This window comes from Pelobates fuscus, chromosome 1, assembly GCF_036172605.1.
Source record: "Pelobates fuscus isolate aPelFus1 chromosome 1, aPelFus1.pri, whole genome shotgun sequence".
NCBI classification, from domain to species: domain Eukaryota; kingdom Metazoa; phylum Chordata; class Amphibia; order Anura; family Pelobatidae; genus Pelobates; species Pelobates fuscus.
This window is the reverse complement of record NC_086317.1, coordinates 203,220,467-203,239,663: the sequence shown is the minus strand read 5'-3', so window position 1 is coordinate 203,239,663 and position 19,197 is coordinate 203,220,467. Positions and strand designations below refer to the sequence as shown.

Here is a 19,197-nt window from a genome sequence, read left to right as displayed (position 1 = left end):
TGCTACCTGGGATCAGTGTATGGATAGGCAGGGATGGCTCTGTATTGGCTTACTAGGATGTATTGCAAATTCTCACCTTGGTTTCACTTAATAGTAATATTAGACAGAGGGAGGACTGGGGATGCCTGTTCCCAACCCTCCCAACCCCCGCACCCAATACCGAAGCTCTGCCCTGATCGATTCCTGTGGTGGGCCGTGAGAGGATGAGATACCTCAAATCTGTAGCACCTTGGGGAATACAGAAAGGCCGTTTTCACTCCTGTACGAGGTACCATTTCTGGGTTTGTTTGTTTATGGTTTTGTTATAGTTTTTGTTTTTTTGGTAGGCCAGTATTTTTATCCGTACACACATAAGCTCGGGTTAAATCTGAATGTATATTTCAAAATGCTGCGCAAGTTACAGCTCTGATCCCCTTCCTGCTGGTTACATTAGGTACTTGTACCTTGCTTAAATCAAGGAAGGAGGGGAAAGGGGGAAAGGGAAAAGAAAAAAAGAGGAAAGGAAAGATCTTTATTAACATATATATTAACCAAGGACAAGTCTAATGCAATCAGAACTTGCATACCTGTTGACTTATACCGCAAATGTAGGGGTACTAACCTATGCAATGATCCCTTTTTGTAATGACATATACCTGGCAAAGGTACATACGGGGGTATTTTTGTACTAAGCCGACATAGCTGAACAACATATAAAGTATTATAGAGTGGTGGTACACATAAGGTTTGCAAAATATACTGTGCAAACTCACTTTGTGTGTCAAAAAGGCAGAAAAAACGCTTATTACCACTACACCTGGTACAAGCTAGCGGAAAAATTATCCCACGCTAAGGTTCAAAATATGCCTTTTGAAATACCCTGGGGTGTCTACTTTAAGAAATGGTTGACCTTTGTGGGGTAGTTTGAATTTAAAACCTGCGAAGATGCTTGGAAATTACACATAGGCCCAGCGTCAAAATTCAAAGTTCTGTAAAAACTGATATGGCTTGGTCTCCTATATGGCACTGTAGCTTCACAAAATAGTGCCAAAGGCATTCATTGGGGATGTCTTTTTACTCAGAAGACTTAGCTGAGCATAATTTGGGGGGTTTGAACTTAGTGGCACATATGAAATATACAAAATGCCCAGCAAAAATATATTGCTGAAAAAATGGGGGCATCCTAAGGCACAATATGCACCTTATGATATACCCTGGAGTGTCTACTTTTACAAATGGTAGGTCTTTGTGGGGTTTTTTTGAACAGTCAAACTGTTATAATACCCCAAATGGAAGCATAGGCTCATTAAATCCGTCTCTCAAAATTCTACTGTGAATACTGAAAAGGACAGGTCTCCTGTATGGCACTGTAGCTTCACGAAATAGTGCCATAGACATACAATGGGGGTGTCCTTTTACTCAGAAGACTTAGCTGAGCATAATTTGGGGGGTTTGAACTTAGTGGCACATATGAAATATACAAAATGCCCAGCAAAAATGCAATCCGTATGTAAAAAATGCACAAAATTATTTTTTACCACATACTTTGGCATGTAATGGTAAAAAAATGGGGGCATGTTAAGGCACAATATGCACCTTATGAGATACCCTGGAGTGTCTACTTTTACAAATGGTAGACCTTTGTGGGGTTTTTTTGAACAGTCAAACTTTTATAATACCCCAAATGGAAGCATAGGCTCATTAAATCCGTCTCTCAAAATTCTACTGTGAATACTGAAGAGGACAGGTCTCCTATATGGCACTGTAGCTTCACGAAATAGTGCCAAAGACATACAATGGGGGTACCGTTGTACTCAGCAGAAGTAACTGAACACATAATAAAACTTTGTACAGGAATAGCACACACCAACTTTACAAAATACACATGAGAAGTTCTTTGTTATAAGTTTGTGTGCGAAAACCCCCAAAAAACACAATTTTACTCCAATATTTAGCAGAGGTTGGCGGTAAAATGGCTACGTAGAAAGTGTCAAAACAACTTAGGTAAATAGCCTGTGGTGTCTACTTTATATAAATATATACTTTTGTGTGGCAATTTTGTTTTCTTTTATGGCTATTAAGCTTACAAGACAAACATACCAAATTCTAAAATCGCTCCACATTAAAAGTTTATTTTACTCCTTGTGCTTTGTGACCTGTAACTACCAAAAAAAACCTTAAAATCCCAGACACATTATATATTCTGTAAATCAGAACAACTAAATGAATTTATTTTTAATTACTTTCCTTAACCTGCACTAATTGTGCACACATTATTATTGCAAAAACTGCAAAAAAAACACAACATTTTTCATTTTTTTTTCATTTTTCTGTATTTTTTAATAATAAATAAGCATTTATGTATATATATGTTACATCAAATTAAAGCCCTTTCTGTCCTTTAAAAAACGGTATATAATATGTGTTGGTGCAATAAATTAGTCAAATGCAAATTGCAGTTGAACGCAAACAGCAAAAAATGCAAAAAATGCCGTTGTCATTAAGGGAAAGACAAGCTTCCGAAGCTCTGTCCTTAAGGGGTTAAGGACGGAGCCAAATGCACACGTTGTGAACGAAACAAAATGTAAACAAAAGCTGGCATTTGCGCTATATGTCTGTCCAACCGTAATTCACCTCTTTCATATTAAATGCACCCCCCTTATTATATATCATTTTATTCAGGGGAAACAGGGCTTTCATTTAATATCAAATATTTAGCTATGAAACATAATTTAATATGAAAAAAATGGGAGAAAATAAGAAATTTTGTTATTTTTTTAGTTCTACATGACATTTTAACTGTCAACGTCATAATACTGTTTGCTTTTACTGCAATAAAATACACATATTTGTATTCAGCAAAGTCTCACGTGTAAAACAGTACACAAACACTGGCCAAAGTTAGCGTTAGTATTTGTTTGTGTGTGAAAAATGCAAAAAACGCCAATTTTGGCTAGGGTTTGTGACTAAGTGGCTACTATAAAGACTGGACATACCCCGTTTGCAATACCTTGGGTTGTCTACTATTGCAAATGGTATGCCATCATCGGGGTAATTTTCATTCTTGGGCTACCATAGGGTCTGAAAGGCAACGTACCCAATCTGGCAAATTTTAATGTGAAACACTAATATTTGTGTTCAGCAAAGTCCCCCGAGTAGAACAGTACCCCCCATGTACAGGTTTTATGGTGTCTTGGAAAGTTATAGGGTTAAATATTGTGCTAGCAAATTAAATTCCCTTTACTTTCGGCATGGGTTGTCAGGCAGGTCCCGCTAATTGTAAATAATTAAGATACCCAATTATATAAAAATATTACATAAATATATATGTAGAATTAATATATGTATATATATATACGTATGTGAATATATATATATAATATTTCTAAAATATTTTTATTTATATATAGGTATATATATAGTGATATTTAAGTATATATTTATGTATATAGATATATATATTATTTCGTTCTACGTGTTTTTTGATATAAATATATATATTAATATTACAATACAGTTAGAACGAAATAACACACATCTATATATTTTTTAATTTTTTTTTTTTAATTATTTTATTTATTTTATTTTTTAACGTATTTACATATAAAAAATTTTTATATTATATATAAATATATATATATAACAATAATTCTATATATATTTAATCAGTATCAGTCTACGTGTAATTTGATATTAATATATATATATATAATTATATATATATTAATAGTGAAATACACCTATACAGTGTATGTGTGTGTATGTATATGTGTATATATATACTTAGATCATATATATATATATAATATATATATATGATCTAAGTATATATTATTATTTTTTTACACTTTTAACATTTATTTTATTTTATTTTCAGCCAGTAGGGGGACCACCTGTCATTACAGGCAATCCCCCTGCTGGCAATACAGAAGCCAGCTATCCCTGCCATGTGATTGTGAGGTCCTCGCAAGGACCTCACTCTCACATGGCCGGGGGGGACCGGAGGAGGAAGATCTGCCGCGGGGGGGCTCCCTGGGAGTCCCCCCAACCGCGATCGCCGGCACCGGGTAAGTAAGGAAAGACCGGAGGGCGTACTATTACGCCCGGCGGCGTTTAGAGCCGCCTATAATAGGACGTAATAGTACGCCCTCCGGTCTTAAGGGGTTAATAAATAGTATAATAATAATAATAAAAAAGACCAATAGTAGCACAGAGACTGGCCCTGTATATGTTTGAATAGAGCTCTCATATCCCCTCTGAACTGTAGATTTTTAGAAAACTTGTGCCACATGTATGCAGATGAACAGAAAGAATGCGAAAACCCATGGGTGGCAAGGTGTCCAATGATTTTCAGATCAATCCGCTGACAGGTTTCCATTCATTTCTGGGATTTCTATCACCACATCTTGGACATTTTGACATTCAGTGGAGTCTTGTGTATCGGGTGACTTTTTCTTGCACTGTCCATTAATGCAAGGTCTTACTATGGCAGGTAGTTCCATCTCTATAGTACTGGAGTTTTCCTCAGTTCCTGACGGGTTTTCATCTACTACTGCATTGTTTATTGGCATGTCTTGTGCATCTTGGAATTCAGCTGAGTCTTGTGTAGCTGGTGCCTTTTTCTTGCACAGACCATTCTGAGAAGGTTTTACAAAGGCCAAGCATATAGCACCAAGTGCCATCCCGACAGCACTGAAGTAGAATGCAGACCCATAATATTTTGTTTTGTCCACCAGTAAACCTAAATAAAAGAAAATAAAACAAAAAAGTAGAAACATTACTTTCAGCCATATAATCTTCTGCAGACATAGCTTGTACTTATGTTAACCCCTTAACGCCGTTACGGCATTCTATGCCGTCCCGCATTAAATGGGCTTTAAAGCCGTTGCGGTGGCAGAGAACGGCTTAAGCCCCAGCAGCTCCGATTTACTCACCTCCGCCGCGATCCTCTTCTGGAGGGCTGCCTGACAGCCCAGGCAGCCCTCCCACGGCAAATGAAGCCCCCGGGGGCCATGTGATCACTCTCAAAGAGCGATCACATGGCCCCCTATAGCTGGTTGTGGATCTGCCAGCAGGGAGTGTCAGACAGTCCCCCTGCTGGTGGATAGTGTTGGTAACAAAATACACTTAGAATGACATTCTATATCTATCTATATATAAAATACAAATAACCGCAAATATATATATACAGATAAATATATATAATTACATAAATAACTACATAAGTGTACACGTAGACTTTAAATACATATATATGTATATATATTAAAATTCTATGTGTATATTTAAGTAATATTTTAACATAATTATGTGATTTAATTAGTTAAAATTTGATTGACATACCTGACAACCCAGGCAAAAAGTGCAGAGTGCATTTTTCACACATGATCGGCACTTTTACTGACGATATTATTGTTGTAATACAAGTTACCATTTTGAACCACTAACATTTGTATTCAGCAAAGTCTCCTGAGTAAAACAGTACCCCCCATGTACAGGTGTTATGGTGTTTTGGAAAGTTAGAGAGTCAAATATAAGGCTTGCATTTCATTTTTTTCGCATAAAAATTTGCCAGATTGATTATGTTGACTTTTGAGACCGTATGGTAGCCCAGGAATAAGAATTACCCCCATGATGACATACCATTTGCAAAAGCAGACAACCCAAGGTATTGCAAACGGGGTATGTCCAGTCATTTTTAGTAGCCACTTCGTTAGAAACACTGGCCAAATATTAGTTTTTTGCTTTTTTCACACAAAAACAAATATGAAAGCTAACTTTGGCCAGTGTCTGTGACTAAGTGGCTACTACAAAAGACTGGACATACCCCACTTGCAATACCTTGGGTAGTCTACTTTTGCAAATGGTATGCCATCATGGGGGTAAATCTCATTCCTCGGCTACCACACGGTCTCAAAGGTAACATTACTAATATGGCAAATTTCAATGTGAAAAAACTGAAAAATGGAATGTGCTATATTTGACCCTTTAACTTTCCAAAACACCGTAAAAACTGTTAATGGGGGCTACTGTTGTACTCGTGAGACCTTGCTGAATCCAAATATGTGCTTTTTTTGCAGTAAAAGCTAACAGTATTATGACATTTACAGCTGAAATGTGAGGCAGAACTACAATTCTTTTTTAAAATGTACAATTTCTCACTGTTTTTTTGCTTTTATTCATAATAAATTATAAATATTTGATATTAAATGAAAGCCCTGTTTCTCCTGAACAAACTGATATCTAATAAGTGTGGGTGCATATAATATGAAAGAGGTGAATTACGGTTGAACAAACATATAGCACACATTCCAGTTTTTGTTTAAATTTTGTTTTGATCAGAACGTGTACTATTGACTTCGTCCTGAAGGGGTTAAACTAAACTTTTCACTCTATCTGTACCTCCATTAAAACTTCTCAGTGCTTCTGATACTTATCTTGCTACAAAAGGGATAGTACATGGCCTGATTTCCCAGGTGCCTACATTCCCATCAATATTTACAAAACGTTTAGACCTGCTGACTTTTAGCCAGCTATTTAACCCCTTCAAGACGGAGTCAATAGTACACGTTCTGATCAAAACAAAACGTAAACAAATACTGGAATTTGCGCTATATGTCTGTTCACCCGTAGTTCCCCTCTTTCATATTATATGCACTTATTATATATAATTTTGTTCAGGAGAAACAGGGCTTTCATTTTATATCAAATATTTATATATGAAACATAATTTATTATGAATAAAATTAAAAAAACTGTGAGAAATTTAATTTTTTTTTTTAATTTGTAGTTCCGCCTCACATTTTAGCTGAACATGTCATAATACTGGTTTTACTGCAACAAAAAGCACATATTTGTAATCAGCGATGTCTCACGAGTACAACAGTACCCCCTATTAACAGGTTTTATGGTGTTTTGGAAAGTTACAGGGTCAAATATAGAACGTTCCATTTTCAAATTGAAATTTGCCAGATTAGTAATGTTACCTTTGAGACAGTGTGGTAGCCCAGGAATGAGAATTACCCCCATAATGGCATACCATTTGAAAAAGTAGACAACCCAAGGTATTGAACGTGGGGTATGTTTAGTCTTTTTTTAGTAGCCACTTAGTCACAAACACTGGCCAAAGTTAGCGTTCATATTTGTTTTTGTGTGAAAAAAGCAAAAAACTAATATTTGGCCAGTGTTTGTAACTAAGTGGCTACTAAAAATGACTGGGCATACCCCATTTGCAATACCTTGGGTTGTCTACTTTTGCAAATGGTATGCCATCATGGGGGTAATTCTTATTCCTGGGCTACCATACGATCTCAAAGGCAACATAACTAATCTGGCAAATTTCAATGTCAAAAAAAGGAAATGCAAGCCTTATATGTGACTCTCTAACTTTCCAAAACACCATAAAACCTGTACATGAGGGGTACTGTTATTCTCGGGAGACTTCACTAAACACAAATATTAGTGTTTTAAAACAGTAAAACATATTACAACAATAATATAGTCCATAAAAGTGCCGTTTGTTTGAAAAAAATGCAAAAAACTTCACTTTTACTTAAAATATCATTGTTTTAATAAAATTTACCAGTTTTAAACACTAATATTTCAGTTCAGCGAAGTCTCCCGAGTAAAACAGTATAGGTTATAGGTATTTAAAATCTACGTGCATACTAATGTAATCTTTTATGTAATTATATGTATTTATCTCTATATATATATTTGCGGTTATTTGCATTTTATATATAGATATATATATATAGAATGTCATTCTAAGTGTATTATGTTACCAATATATATATATATATATTAATAGCAAAATACAGTTAGAATGAAATTACATATGCATATATAATTTATTTTAAATTTTGTTTCAATATTTTATTTATTTATTTTATTATTTTATTTATTTATTATTGTAATTAGACGTATTTATATATAATATATGTGTATATATCTATTATATATATAATATATATACATATTATATATATGTAACGTCATTCTAAGTGTATTTTAATATTAATATATATACTAATATTAATATTAAAATACACTTTGTATGACGTTACATATATATAATATGTATATATATTATATATATAATATATATACATATTATATATATATATATAAATACTTTTAATTTAATTTTACACATGTTTAATACATTTTTTTTACTCTTCCTACCAGCAGGGGGACTGTCTAATATTTTAGACAGTCCCCCTGCTGGCAGATCCATAGCCAGCTATGGGGGCCATGTGATCGCCCCGGGGGCCTCATTTGCCATGGGGGGGCTGCCTGGGCTGTCAGGCAGCCCCCCAGAAGAGGATCGCGGCGGAGGTAAGTAGCTGCGATCTTTTGGGGGCTTAAGCCGTTACGGCGTTCTATGCCGCCGCAACGGCTTTAAAGCCCTTTAAAGCCGCGACGGCATAGAACGCCGTAACGGCGTTAAGGGGTTAAACATATATTTCACAGAATTCTTAGCCCCAGTGTTTGCTCCATCAGTGCAAACATTCCTGCTTTTTTGTATAAAACTAGGACTAGGATTATGAACTAGTGAGCAGGCACTGAGTCAGATGTAATTATTACACATTCACACAGCGCCTGATACTTGTGGAGTTTATAAACAGTTTTCCAGAGGATGCTGGACTGACCAAAACAGTCACATCTGTCATATTGCAGGGTTCGCAGTGTTGCATAGCTCATTCAAATACTCAAAATAGGGTGACTCTAATCATTGTAGACAATATATGATTCTGTTATGATGGCACAAGGAAACGAGCCCTGTGGAGACACTCAGAGTATTGCAGGTTATCATTATTTTAAATTTTGGAGTGGGCATTGGCAGAGGCCAACAATGAAGATCAAAGGATGCCCAGTGCTGGCCCATGCACAGCTGGTGCTAACCAAGTGCTTGTCTTGTTGTGTGACTTCATGGGCTAGTGGGGAGATAAAAAAAAAAAATTATAACAAATTGTATTAGTTACCTGTTAATGGGGGTCCCGTCAGTGATGTGAAACTTTGAATAAAGACAAAGACTCCAACTGCTGATTCCATCTTCTCGATGCCAACAATGTCCTTTTCCCCTATCAGCGGAATGTAAGTTGCTGCAACAGCTCCCATAATGTAGCTGTAAAAGAAGCTACATGCCATCAGTCCCAGAAAAGTATGAGCAAAAGGGATGGCAACAAGAGCCAGGCACAGCAGGATGACAAATGTCAGTTCAATGTAAATCTTATTAATTGGCTCCTTGTGCATGATAAGGCCTCCACTAATTCTTCCGAGGAGTTCAGCAAAGGCCATGAAGATAAGAATGCGTGTTGAAAGTTCTTCAGGTATGCCCAGACTTACACTGTAAGGAATAATGAATAGGGGAGGTACAGAAGTGCCAAAGACAGCAAATAATCCAAATAGTGTGTAAAATATAAAGCTAGTATTTTTCAATACAGAAAAATCAAGTACAAGCTCATCCTTTTCAGACTCTACTGGCTCAAGCATCTTCTCCTCTTTGGGCATGTCAGTCTTTGCCTTTGTATTGTCTACAGAATCTGTGATGTCTATAGTAATGCGTGTGTCCTTATTATCAACTTCTGAATGTTGTTTTGGGTCTTCTTCTGGTATAATAATGATTGGCTGTAGCAAGAATCCACAAACCATGATGACAAGTTGCAGAGCTCCGATGACGAACAGGCAAATTCTCCAGCCCATGTATTGCATAAGTGCAGTATAAGCTGGAAAGTAAAGAAAAAAGCATTATGAGCATGTAAGTGGGAAAGAATCATCAGAAAAATATAAATCTCACAATATGTTTTTACATAGTTAAAACCCTTAAAACGTTCTTCATATTAGTATTCATTTATACAGAATTTGTTGGCACTATATAAGTGTCAATAATAATAATGATAATCATAATAATAATAATAATAAAAAAGGAGCAATGATTAACTAGAAACGGAATTTACAGTGCTTAGGTCAAACATTGCCAAACTGGGATCATTATTGAGTTGAAACACAGTTCCCAATTTGCAGAACTGTTCCTGAATTCACTACAGTTTTGTTTGTTGTTGGGTTTACTCACCAAACTGTGAATTGCAAACCACATTTAAAAAATAAAAAGAAAAAGAAATGTATAGTCACAACTTGGCTATTTTTGTTATTAGGTTTGCAATTCACTAGCATTCAGTCATTATCCATATAATTGTGCTTCGCAGTCTGCTGAAAAGTAGTTCTATGACCAAACATTTTTAGACTAGATTTAAGACACTTTTCAAGTGGCAAAGCCATTTTAAACACACCTTTTTTATTAAAAGTAAAAGAGGGCTGGTCACAAATGCTTGACGACAGCGTTATAAACTACTAGATAGCACTGAAATTCTAATGTTGTGTCCATGTTATATCCATATAACGTGTGGCTCTTTCTAATGTCACTTTTCATTTTAAAAATAGATGAACTAGAAAATTCCTTAAGCAGGAATGCCTTCAGTTCAGCTACTTTGGCCTTAAATTTTAAATTCACTCTGAATTCTCACTCTATTAAATAGCCCTGAGAATCTCTTTCCAGCATTCAAAATTTTTTTGCCACTGTAACAAGTTTATTCTCAAACCTGTGAAATGTTAGGGACTCACCAGGGAATTACAAATTTACCCCCATTTTAGTTATTTTTGCCTAAATTTAGTAATTTCCTAGTCAATTCATGTCAATACACCATTAAGTTTATAGCCACCTCCCCACCCCCTGCACCCACACCTGGCATCATGTGGGAGACATTTAAATTGTCTGGAGGGTTATTTTTCCACCATCATAATTCACTTGATAGGTAGTGGACAAGTTCTTTGTACAGCTACACTAACCCCTGTATAAAGTGGGGACTTCGTAATAAAGTAAAAATACAAGGTGGAACATACCATTATCCCTCCATTTCTGCTCAGTGGATGAGGTATTGATAAGAGCAGTAGCTGACTGCCATAGTTATATATTTATTTCTACAGCAAACAGGGTGACAATGTTTCAGCCTACACTGGCCTTTTTCAAGTCATAAATTTAAGATCGTGCCTATCGATACATATCTGGCGGCCACTCCAATAGGGACACGAGTCTCGCCGCCAAGGATGTCCTTTTCCCCCTCTCTGGAACTCTGCTGCGCCGGATTTGGTGATATAGCTGCTCAGTGATTATAGCTGTTATAGCTTTCGCCCACAGACATTAGCCGAGACTTAATGCTGGGAGTGAACTGGTTTAATGGGGCATGGTACATGCAATGTATACACAGACCCCCAGCAGAGAGTCTCCATATAGTTCAATACAAACTCCTCTTCGGCGTCTCTGTGTCAAAAGACACCTCAAAAGAGGTTAAGAGGGTTAACAAGCTCCAAGGTGGGCTGAGTACTGGGGGGTATAAAAAGGGAAAATTTGTGTTCATGTTCGGTTACCGAACGGGAACGGGAAAAGGATACACACAAGTATTTTCAGTGTCAGGGTGTTCTGTCATACTGCTCCCCCCCTTGTATGGTGCTTCAGCAGACATGGCTTAACAGTTTTCGGGTCAACTTCGATATGTCTAGACTTGCTCGTTAGTTGGTGAGCTCAGTTTGCCTTGACAACCCTTTGGCGTTCCCGTTCTGCTTGCTGGGCCGGTAGTGTATGGTGAAGTTGTATGGTTGTAAAGCTAGACTCCACCGCAGTAATCGGGCATTGTCTCCTGCCACCTGGCTGCCACCAGTTGAAGATGTGTGTTAGGGAGGCACAAGAACAGGGGAGAGAGATATGATAAGGTGAGATGGGACAGGATCGAGCGGGCAAGTAGTCGGGCGAGAGGAAAGGAGAAGCGCAGCCACCTCTTGTTTAGTAGTCGGGAAGAAAGTCTGAAGGGCAGGAAAGGCATGATCTACGTGCGCTTGAGAAAGAGAATGGCAAGGTGGGGAGAATTCTTTTCGTAGCGGTTCAATCTTGTCAGTAAAGTAGCAAGCAAAGCATCGGCTGTAAGGTTAGTTTGGGGGGTGGCCACAGCAGGGCGAAGAAGAGAGTTAAAGGTGCTGATGAGTTCTGTCTGCTGTGAATTGGGTGCGCTGTTCCAAAAGGATCTGCCTGGGAAAACCTACTTGAGAGAATATCCAGATCAGTGCATCTGCTACGGTTTCTGCTTGGATGTTAGTCAAAGCGACTGCTTCAGGATAGCGGGTAGCGTAGTCCACTATGGTAAGTATATACTTTTTACCGGAGGGACTAGGTCTCACTAGGGTTCCTATTATATCGACCGCTATTTGGCTGAATGGTTCCTCAATGATCGGCATGGACTGCAGCAGAGCCTCGGGGTGATCTCCGTTCTTTCCCACCCGTTGACAAACATCACAAGTTTGGCAGTACTGCTGAACATCTTGATTCCCGGTCAAAAGAAGTTCTGGGTTACTCTATGAGAAGTCCAGCCTATGCCCAGATGTTCTGCCGAAGGTACATTGTGTCCGATCCGTAGGAGTTCCAGCTGATACTTCCTGGGTACTACAAGCTGGTGCTTCTGGGATGGGGCTGCCCCTCTATTATGATTCTCTGTTAACCGATATAGCCTGTCCTGTTCTCAAATAAACTTTTTCCTCTCTAAACCCCCTTGTTCGGTGTCTGCCTGGGTCCTATAATTTTGGAGTGTGGGTCTTCCCTTGCCTCCCTCCCAAACTCCTCTGGGGTGTCCCAAGCTAACTAGGCCAGGTCTACTGTCGGGGTTGGGGAGTCATCGCTTACCTGGATCTCCTCAGAACGTGAGCCAGCCGGGCTTGAAGATGAGTAATTACTGGATGAGCTTCCGCAGTGTTCCTGGTAACGTAGGCTGAGGTAAGGGTCCCCAAATCACTCCCGAGCAGTACCTCCGCGGGCAAGTCTTTCATAATCCCCACGTTCACAGTACTGGATCCAGCTCCCCAATCCATGTGAACTCGGCCAGTGGGTAGTCTGTAAATAGCGCCCCCGGCTACCCTAATGGCCACAGATTATCCAGTATGTTCATTGTCCCGAGCCAAGTAGCGTTGTACTAATGTCAGGGTAGCTCCGGTGTCTCTCAGTTCCCTAGCCGTTTGTCTGTTTACAATGACCAACTGTGTATGTTGTTGAGGGTTGTCCATGGTAGCAGCCTGAACAGGATCAGCTTCATCTAATACTCTCCAGGATCTTCTGGTATAGGCTGGGACTCTTTCCAGGGATACGTGTTCTCTGCTTCTAAGCAGTGGTCTGTGGACCTGGGTGGTACAGGGTTGGTATGACCCCACGAGGGTCTTGGGGGTTCCAGTGGGCAGTTGCACCTTACATGCACTAGTTGCTGGCATCGGAAGCATCTGGGCCCGGTCTTTGTTGGTGCTGTTTGGTTCCCAAGTAGTCCCCTGTAAGGTGGTTGAAGTTGGTTGGAGGTTCCTGGAGCAGCAACTTCGGTGCGGGGGCAGGTCTTACTGGTGGTCGTTCAGTTTTTCAGGTGTCTGTGTATACATCTGCCAGGCGGGCAGCCTCTGGTAAAGTGTGCAGTCTCCTATCTCAGATCTGTGTTAAGTAGGTTAAAAAAATGTTCCATTAAGAATAATTGTAGGATATCCTCTCCCGACAAGGCTGGGCACCCTATATCCAGTATAAGCCAGTATAAGGCATCTCTGTGGAGGCGGCATTCTGCATAGGAGTCTTTATCCTCCTTTCGCAATTCCATAAACCGCCTGCGGTATGCTTAAGGGGTGACTGCATACCTGGCTAGCAGGGCTTCTTTCTATCTTTCATACTGATGAATCTCCCCATCTGGTATGGCCCTGAATGCCTCAGCAGCTCATCCTGATCATTTTCCAGCCAGTATCATTACCCAGTCATCCTCTGGTACTTTGTGTAGAGCGCACTGGTTTCAAAATCTGTGAGATTTCCATCAATCTCATCTGTCTCTTGAAATGCTTTTAAGGCTGTGAAAGGTACCTTCCTCCGTTCTGGCTGTGGAGTGGGGCTTTCAGTCAGCGGAGCTCCCGAACACTGTATTTCGGCTAAGTGTAGTTGGTATTCCCGCTTGGCTCTAGCTTCTGCAACCGAGTCCGCCAGTACTTTCATTATTATTTTGTCAGGAGGGTTTGGCCCAAACAAGGCCAAGCGAAACCGATCGTCCCGCATCTGTTCGGATTCTTCAGTGTTCGTGAAACTGCTTCGACGCTGGGATTGGTTCGGTCCAGCTTCATTAGTTCGGCAATTAAAGCCCTTTTCCGTATGTTTTTAGCATTTCATCCCTGCCTCTCCAGCACATCCTTCAATGTGGATCGCTTGAGCTGCTCGTAGCCATTCTCCATCTGCTGCTAGTTCCGGGTTCAGCATCCACTCTTGGGGAAAAGAAAAATCCCACAGCTGCCACTAGATGTGGCAGCCACCCAGGTAGGGACACGGGTCTCGCTGCCAAGGATTTCCTTTTCCCCCTCTCTGGAACTCTGGTGCGCTGGATTCAGTGGTTATAGCTGCTGAGTGATTCTAGCAAGCTGAATGATTATAGCTTTCCCCCACAGACATTAGCCAAGACATAATGCTGGGAGTGAACTGGTTTATTGGGCCATGGTACATGCAATTTATACACAGAGTACAGTTCAATACAAACTCCTCCCTGGTGTCCCTGTGTCTGGGAGATAACTGAGTGTACTTTGCTTAAACTTATTATCTCCCAGGCACGGAGGTACCATGTGTAAAACACATAACACCCCAAAACAAATACAATATTACAAGGGACCCCTTGGGGATACAAGTCCTATATTCCCGAATAGCCTGGTTCCGAGCGCCCAAAGTGTCCAAATAGCGCTTAGATCCCACGAATACAGAGGAGTCGCCACCGGGGTAAAGTTTTGACTGACCGCACACGTGGCGTCTGCCCAAAATAGTTCCAGAGGAAAAGTGGAGGTGGTTGGTCACTTTCGGAAGTCCCAAAACAAATAAAGCACCAAACAGATTATCTTGTTCCTAGGTAGCTATTGTTCGCCTAGTTTTTGCAAACAATCCTACCGAACAGCGCTCTGCTGAGATGTTTGGAAAGGGAGCAGGCGAGGATAGAAGTTCAGCGGTGTTTGCAAGTTAGTCTGTCCATTTTAGTTCTATACACTCGAGGTTCGAACACCACTCCCTGCTTTCATGCAACAAGATGGCCTCTGACTCAGTTCCCACATGTTCGTTCATGTGAATGGCGGCCACCCAGCAGAACACTTGAAACAATTAGGTGTGAACCGATGATGGAGGTGTCAAGAGAGGTCAATAGGGTTAACAGGCTCCAAGGTGGGCTGTGTACAGGGGGTATAAAAAGGGAACATTTGTGGTTTTGTTTGGTTACCGAATGGGAACGGAAAAAGGATACGAACAAATATTTTCAGTGACAGGGTGTTCTGTCACAACAGTGACAGTACAATAATGATATAATTATATGTAACTAAAATAGAATTAAATCATTCAATTACAAAACACAATATCACATACTAATTGGTTTGGTACTTCTGGTTACTACAAAAATAAAATTCCTCATGAGAGATCACATGTCAATTTCCTGACACAATGATATCATCAGAGACAATCTTAGCTCTCAAAGAGGGGGAACATAACATAATTAACAAAACATGTAAATAATAGCCCCACGTAAGAATAAAAAAAATAGAGGTTAAACTTGGAATCACACAGAAATGTGATTCCCAATCAATGTGGTTACATGACCACTACTTCAAAATACTCAGATGATGCCCACAAAGGCGTTATCAAAGGGGAAAACCTATGATGCCACAGGAGTAATGGGGTTACCGGTCATGTGACCGCAAGCATGGTAGGTAACACTTTTGATGGCTGCACACTGTTTACAGGAAATGCTCAAACTAGGAATAAGTCAGGTGACGGATAAAATAAGAAAAAAAAAATCCCTGTGGCTGCTGTCTGTTGTACTGGACAGTCTCCACATACATAAACATTGCACTACCTTGGAGTTTTTAATGATTTTCTTGCTGACTTCTAAAGCAGGGAACAAATAGTCCAGATTTTTTGCATCTGGGTCCTTATTTTTGCAATTTTGTTGCAGCTGGACAGGTTAAATGTGGTGGACTTTCAAAAGGTTGTATTGCAAAATTCCCACAGGTGTAATCTGGTCCATTGTGCACTGACCTGTTGGTTATTGTTACTTTAGGGAGGGCAGACACTAGTTAATTATAGATCTTACCTGGAACAAATACAATGACTGCAAAACATTCCCCTGTGGTTGCAGCAGAAATAACCAGGGACCGGCGCTTGTCAAAGTACTGTGACAAAATGGTGAGGCTTGGGAAGAAGCTAAGGCTGAAGCCAAGTCCTAAATGAAAAAAAAAAAATATGTTATCGAGAATTAACATTGAAACAGAACTGCTACCAACTAGCTGCACTTAGATTCTAGGTAGCAAGCTTAATTGTTATGGCAAATTGACTGTGCATCAACCCTTTATTCATAAATAATTATTATTGACCAGATCTATAATTATTACTAACTATAATATTTAAATTTAGAATAAGGAGACATTAGTTAATCTAACGAGTATAGCAATGTTATAAGTTACTACCTAGTTTTCATACATTTTTCTTGTTTAGAGTTATTTGTTTAGCTCTACATTTTCATGAATAAAATCCAAATGACAAACTAAGGGAAAACTAGACTTGGAAATATTCCCAGACTCGTTTTTTCCATTCTAATTTGTGAATCACAATTTTTGTATTAATTATATTACATTTCCTAGTAAATGTCTATTATTAAGACCCTGTTTTTATCCATAATTCTGGTTGAGGCTGATTTTTATTGTCAACCCATCTCAAGGAGTCCGAGCAACTATTTGCTGCTTGCAGTGATTAATTCAAACTGTAATTTACTAAAGTCCGACGGTCCATACTGAATGGGGCAAATTAATATGGTTGACTACTCATACAGACCCCTTGTAACAGATGCCCTGTTCGTTGGATTTCTAATTTTGTTGCTATCTATTCATTTACACTACCATTCACCTAAAACGGTATACGAATAGAAACAAACAAACTTTACCCAGCTAATTTGTATACAGAATGTTTTACCGAACCTTTCGACCACCCAAGACAGTCGTGTGCAGTCAATTGACTTATTTGACACTATTACAAACCGCAACTCTAACATTCTAAGTGGTTCACTGGGTGGCTCGATTCGTATGCACAAACACGTGGCGGTGGCCATCTTGTTTTGTCGAACGCGTTCAGCAGGGTTTGGTCGTCAAGTGTCTGGAACTATTTTCAGACACTCGATGGCCCGAACACTGCTGAGAATTCCAGGACAACTTAGATTCGTATTCATTCATCCGAAGAAGGCGGCATTCGGTAACACGGTAAGCGGCACACGACTATCGTACGCACGAATGAGTATTTGAACTATTGTTCGACATTTTACCATGCACGAAAGAGACCAGCCGCACCAGCTGAATTCATGGAACTATTCTGGGCAGGAGCCTCGTGCATGGCCGGGCAGAAATGGGACTTCCACCTAACTTTCGAACCCCTGAACCGATTTGAATGATTTTTAAATATATTGTTCCCCCAGATAGGGGTTATCAGGAGATGTATGTTATATGGGGTTCTGATGTGATTGTGGGGTGTTTCTAGAAATGCATAAAATTGTCCCTCTTTTTCATTTGGAGATAATTGAGTTGATACAGTAATTAACTCAAATATCTCCCAAGCAGAGGGGAGGGAATGTGTGTAATGTATGGTGTGTCTCTCTGTCTGACTCTATGTTTATTGACTTCACTGTGTGTCCCTGTTCCCAACAAGGTCCACCTGGGTGTCATCCTTGTTGGGAAAAGTTGCATAAAAGGCCAGTGTGGCCCCATTAAAAATCAGTTCAGCTTAACCCTCAACACGTAGCCTTGTCTCGTGCTTGTAGGGAACCTGCTTCACAACTAATCACTAGCTCTTGTAAGAGCTCTACTACCTATTTGGAGATTTGATCGGCGGCGATGACATCTGGAGAATACTGCAGCATAGCTCCATCTATAGGAAAAGGACGTCTTTAACTGCATACACCCCTTTGATACTCAAGGGGTGTATGCAGTTAAAGACGCCCTATAAGTCTTATTTATTATTATTTTACACCTTCTTGTTGTGGTGGCTGGCTAGCAAGTGCAATTCTATCTAGCCCCCCTAAATATAGTAATATCTTAACTATATTCCAGTCTGCTGGTGCAGTCTCTGCCCCATATCTGCCTCTTTTGCTAACATCATCAGAAGTGATGATCTCAGTCAATTAAAATGCTTCCCCATAGGAAAGCATTGGATTGGCTGAGATTGTCAATTCTGATTGTCACGCCAAGGGTGCATAATTCATTGTTGCACTATAGAATATTGCCATTTAATGTAATTTATGTAGTGCATATTTGAATTGGCCACTTAGTAGAGTTCAGATGACAGAAGGGGTAATGTAAATTGCAAAGGAATGTGAAAAGGGCCAGATGGCTTACAACAAGCATGTCAAACTCAAAGGCTAACACAGGCAAAATAAACAAGGTTTAAGTTTATATAGGCTGCAAAAAAACAAAAACTTCAGTTTTCACAGAGACGTAGGTTTATTTAGAAAAGTACAGTATAAAAAAAGTTGCCATAATACAGACAAGGGGCTGTGTAGGAGGGGGGCTGGCAGGGAGCGTTTACTTACCTCTCCTGCAGCTCCCTTCTCCTCTGCGCTGGTCCGGTCAGCTCCCTCTGCAAGTCCCAGTGTAAGTCTCGCGAGAGCCGCGGGGTCAGAGTGCGGCTGCGAGACTTTCACTGGGAGCTGACAGGGGAGCTGACCGGACCTCGCGGAGGAGAAGGGAGCTGACAGGAGCTGCAGGAGAGGTAAGTAAACACTCTCTGCCAGCCCCCTCCACTGAACTGCCAATGCCACTGGACCACCAGGGAGTGAGAGCCCCCCTCCCTGCCATGTATCAAGCAGGGAGGGGGGACGAAAAAATAAATAAAAAAGTAAATAATAAAATATTAATAATAATAATAATAATAATAAAATTAAGAAAAATATTAATATAACAAAAAAATATTAATATTAAAATTATAATAATTAAAAATAAAAAAATAAAAATGCCCACTCCCCACCAAGGCTCTGCATCACACTCTGCATCACACACACACACTGTATTCATACACACACACTGACCTCATACACACACACTGACCTCATACACACACACACTGCATTCATACACACACACACTGCACTC

The 19,197-nt window shown here is 39.6% G+C and overlaps 1 protein-coding gene across 1 annotated transcript in view; it reads right to left on the bottom strand.

The window, feature by feature from the left end:
- Positions 1-4,334: 4,334 nt before the first annotated feature.
- Positions 4,335-19,197, bottom strand: part of LOC134608379 (monocarboxylate transporter 7-like) — a 29,243-nt gene continuing 14,380 nt past the window's right edge. The window contains exons 3-5 of the mRNA XM_063451187.1: positions 16,158-16,286; positions 8,964-9,707; positions 4,335-4,720 (exon numbers count right to left, since the gene is read on the bottom strand). Coding sequence (XP_063307257.1) covers positions 4,335-4,720; positions 8,964-9,707; positions 16,158-16,286 — 1,259 coding nt within the window. The remainder of the gene's footprint in view (positions 4,721-8,963; positions 9,708-16,157; positions 16,287-19,197) is intronic.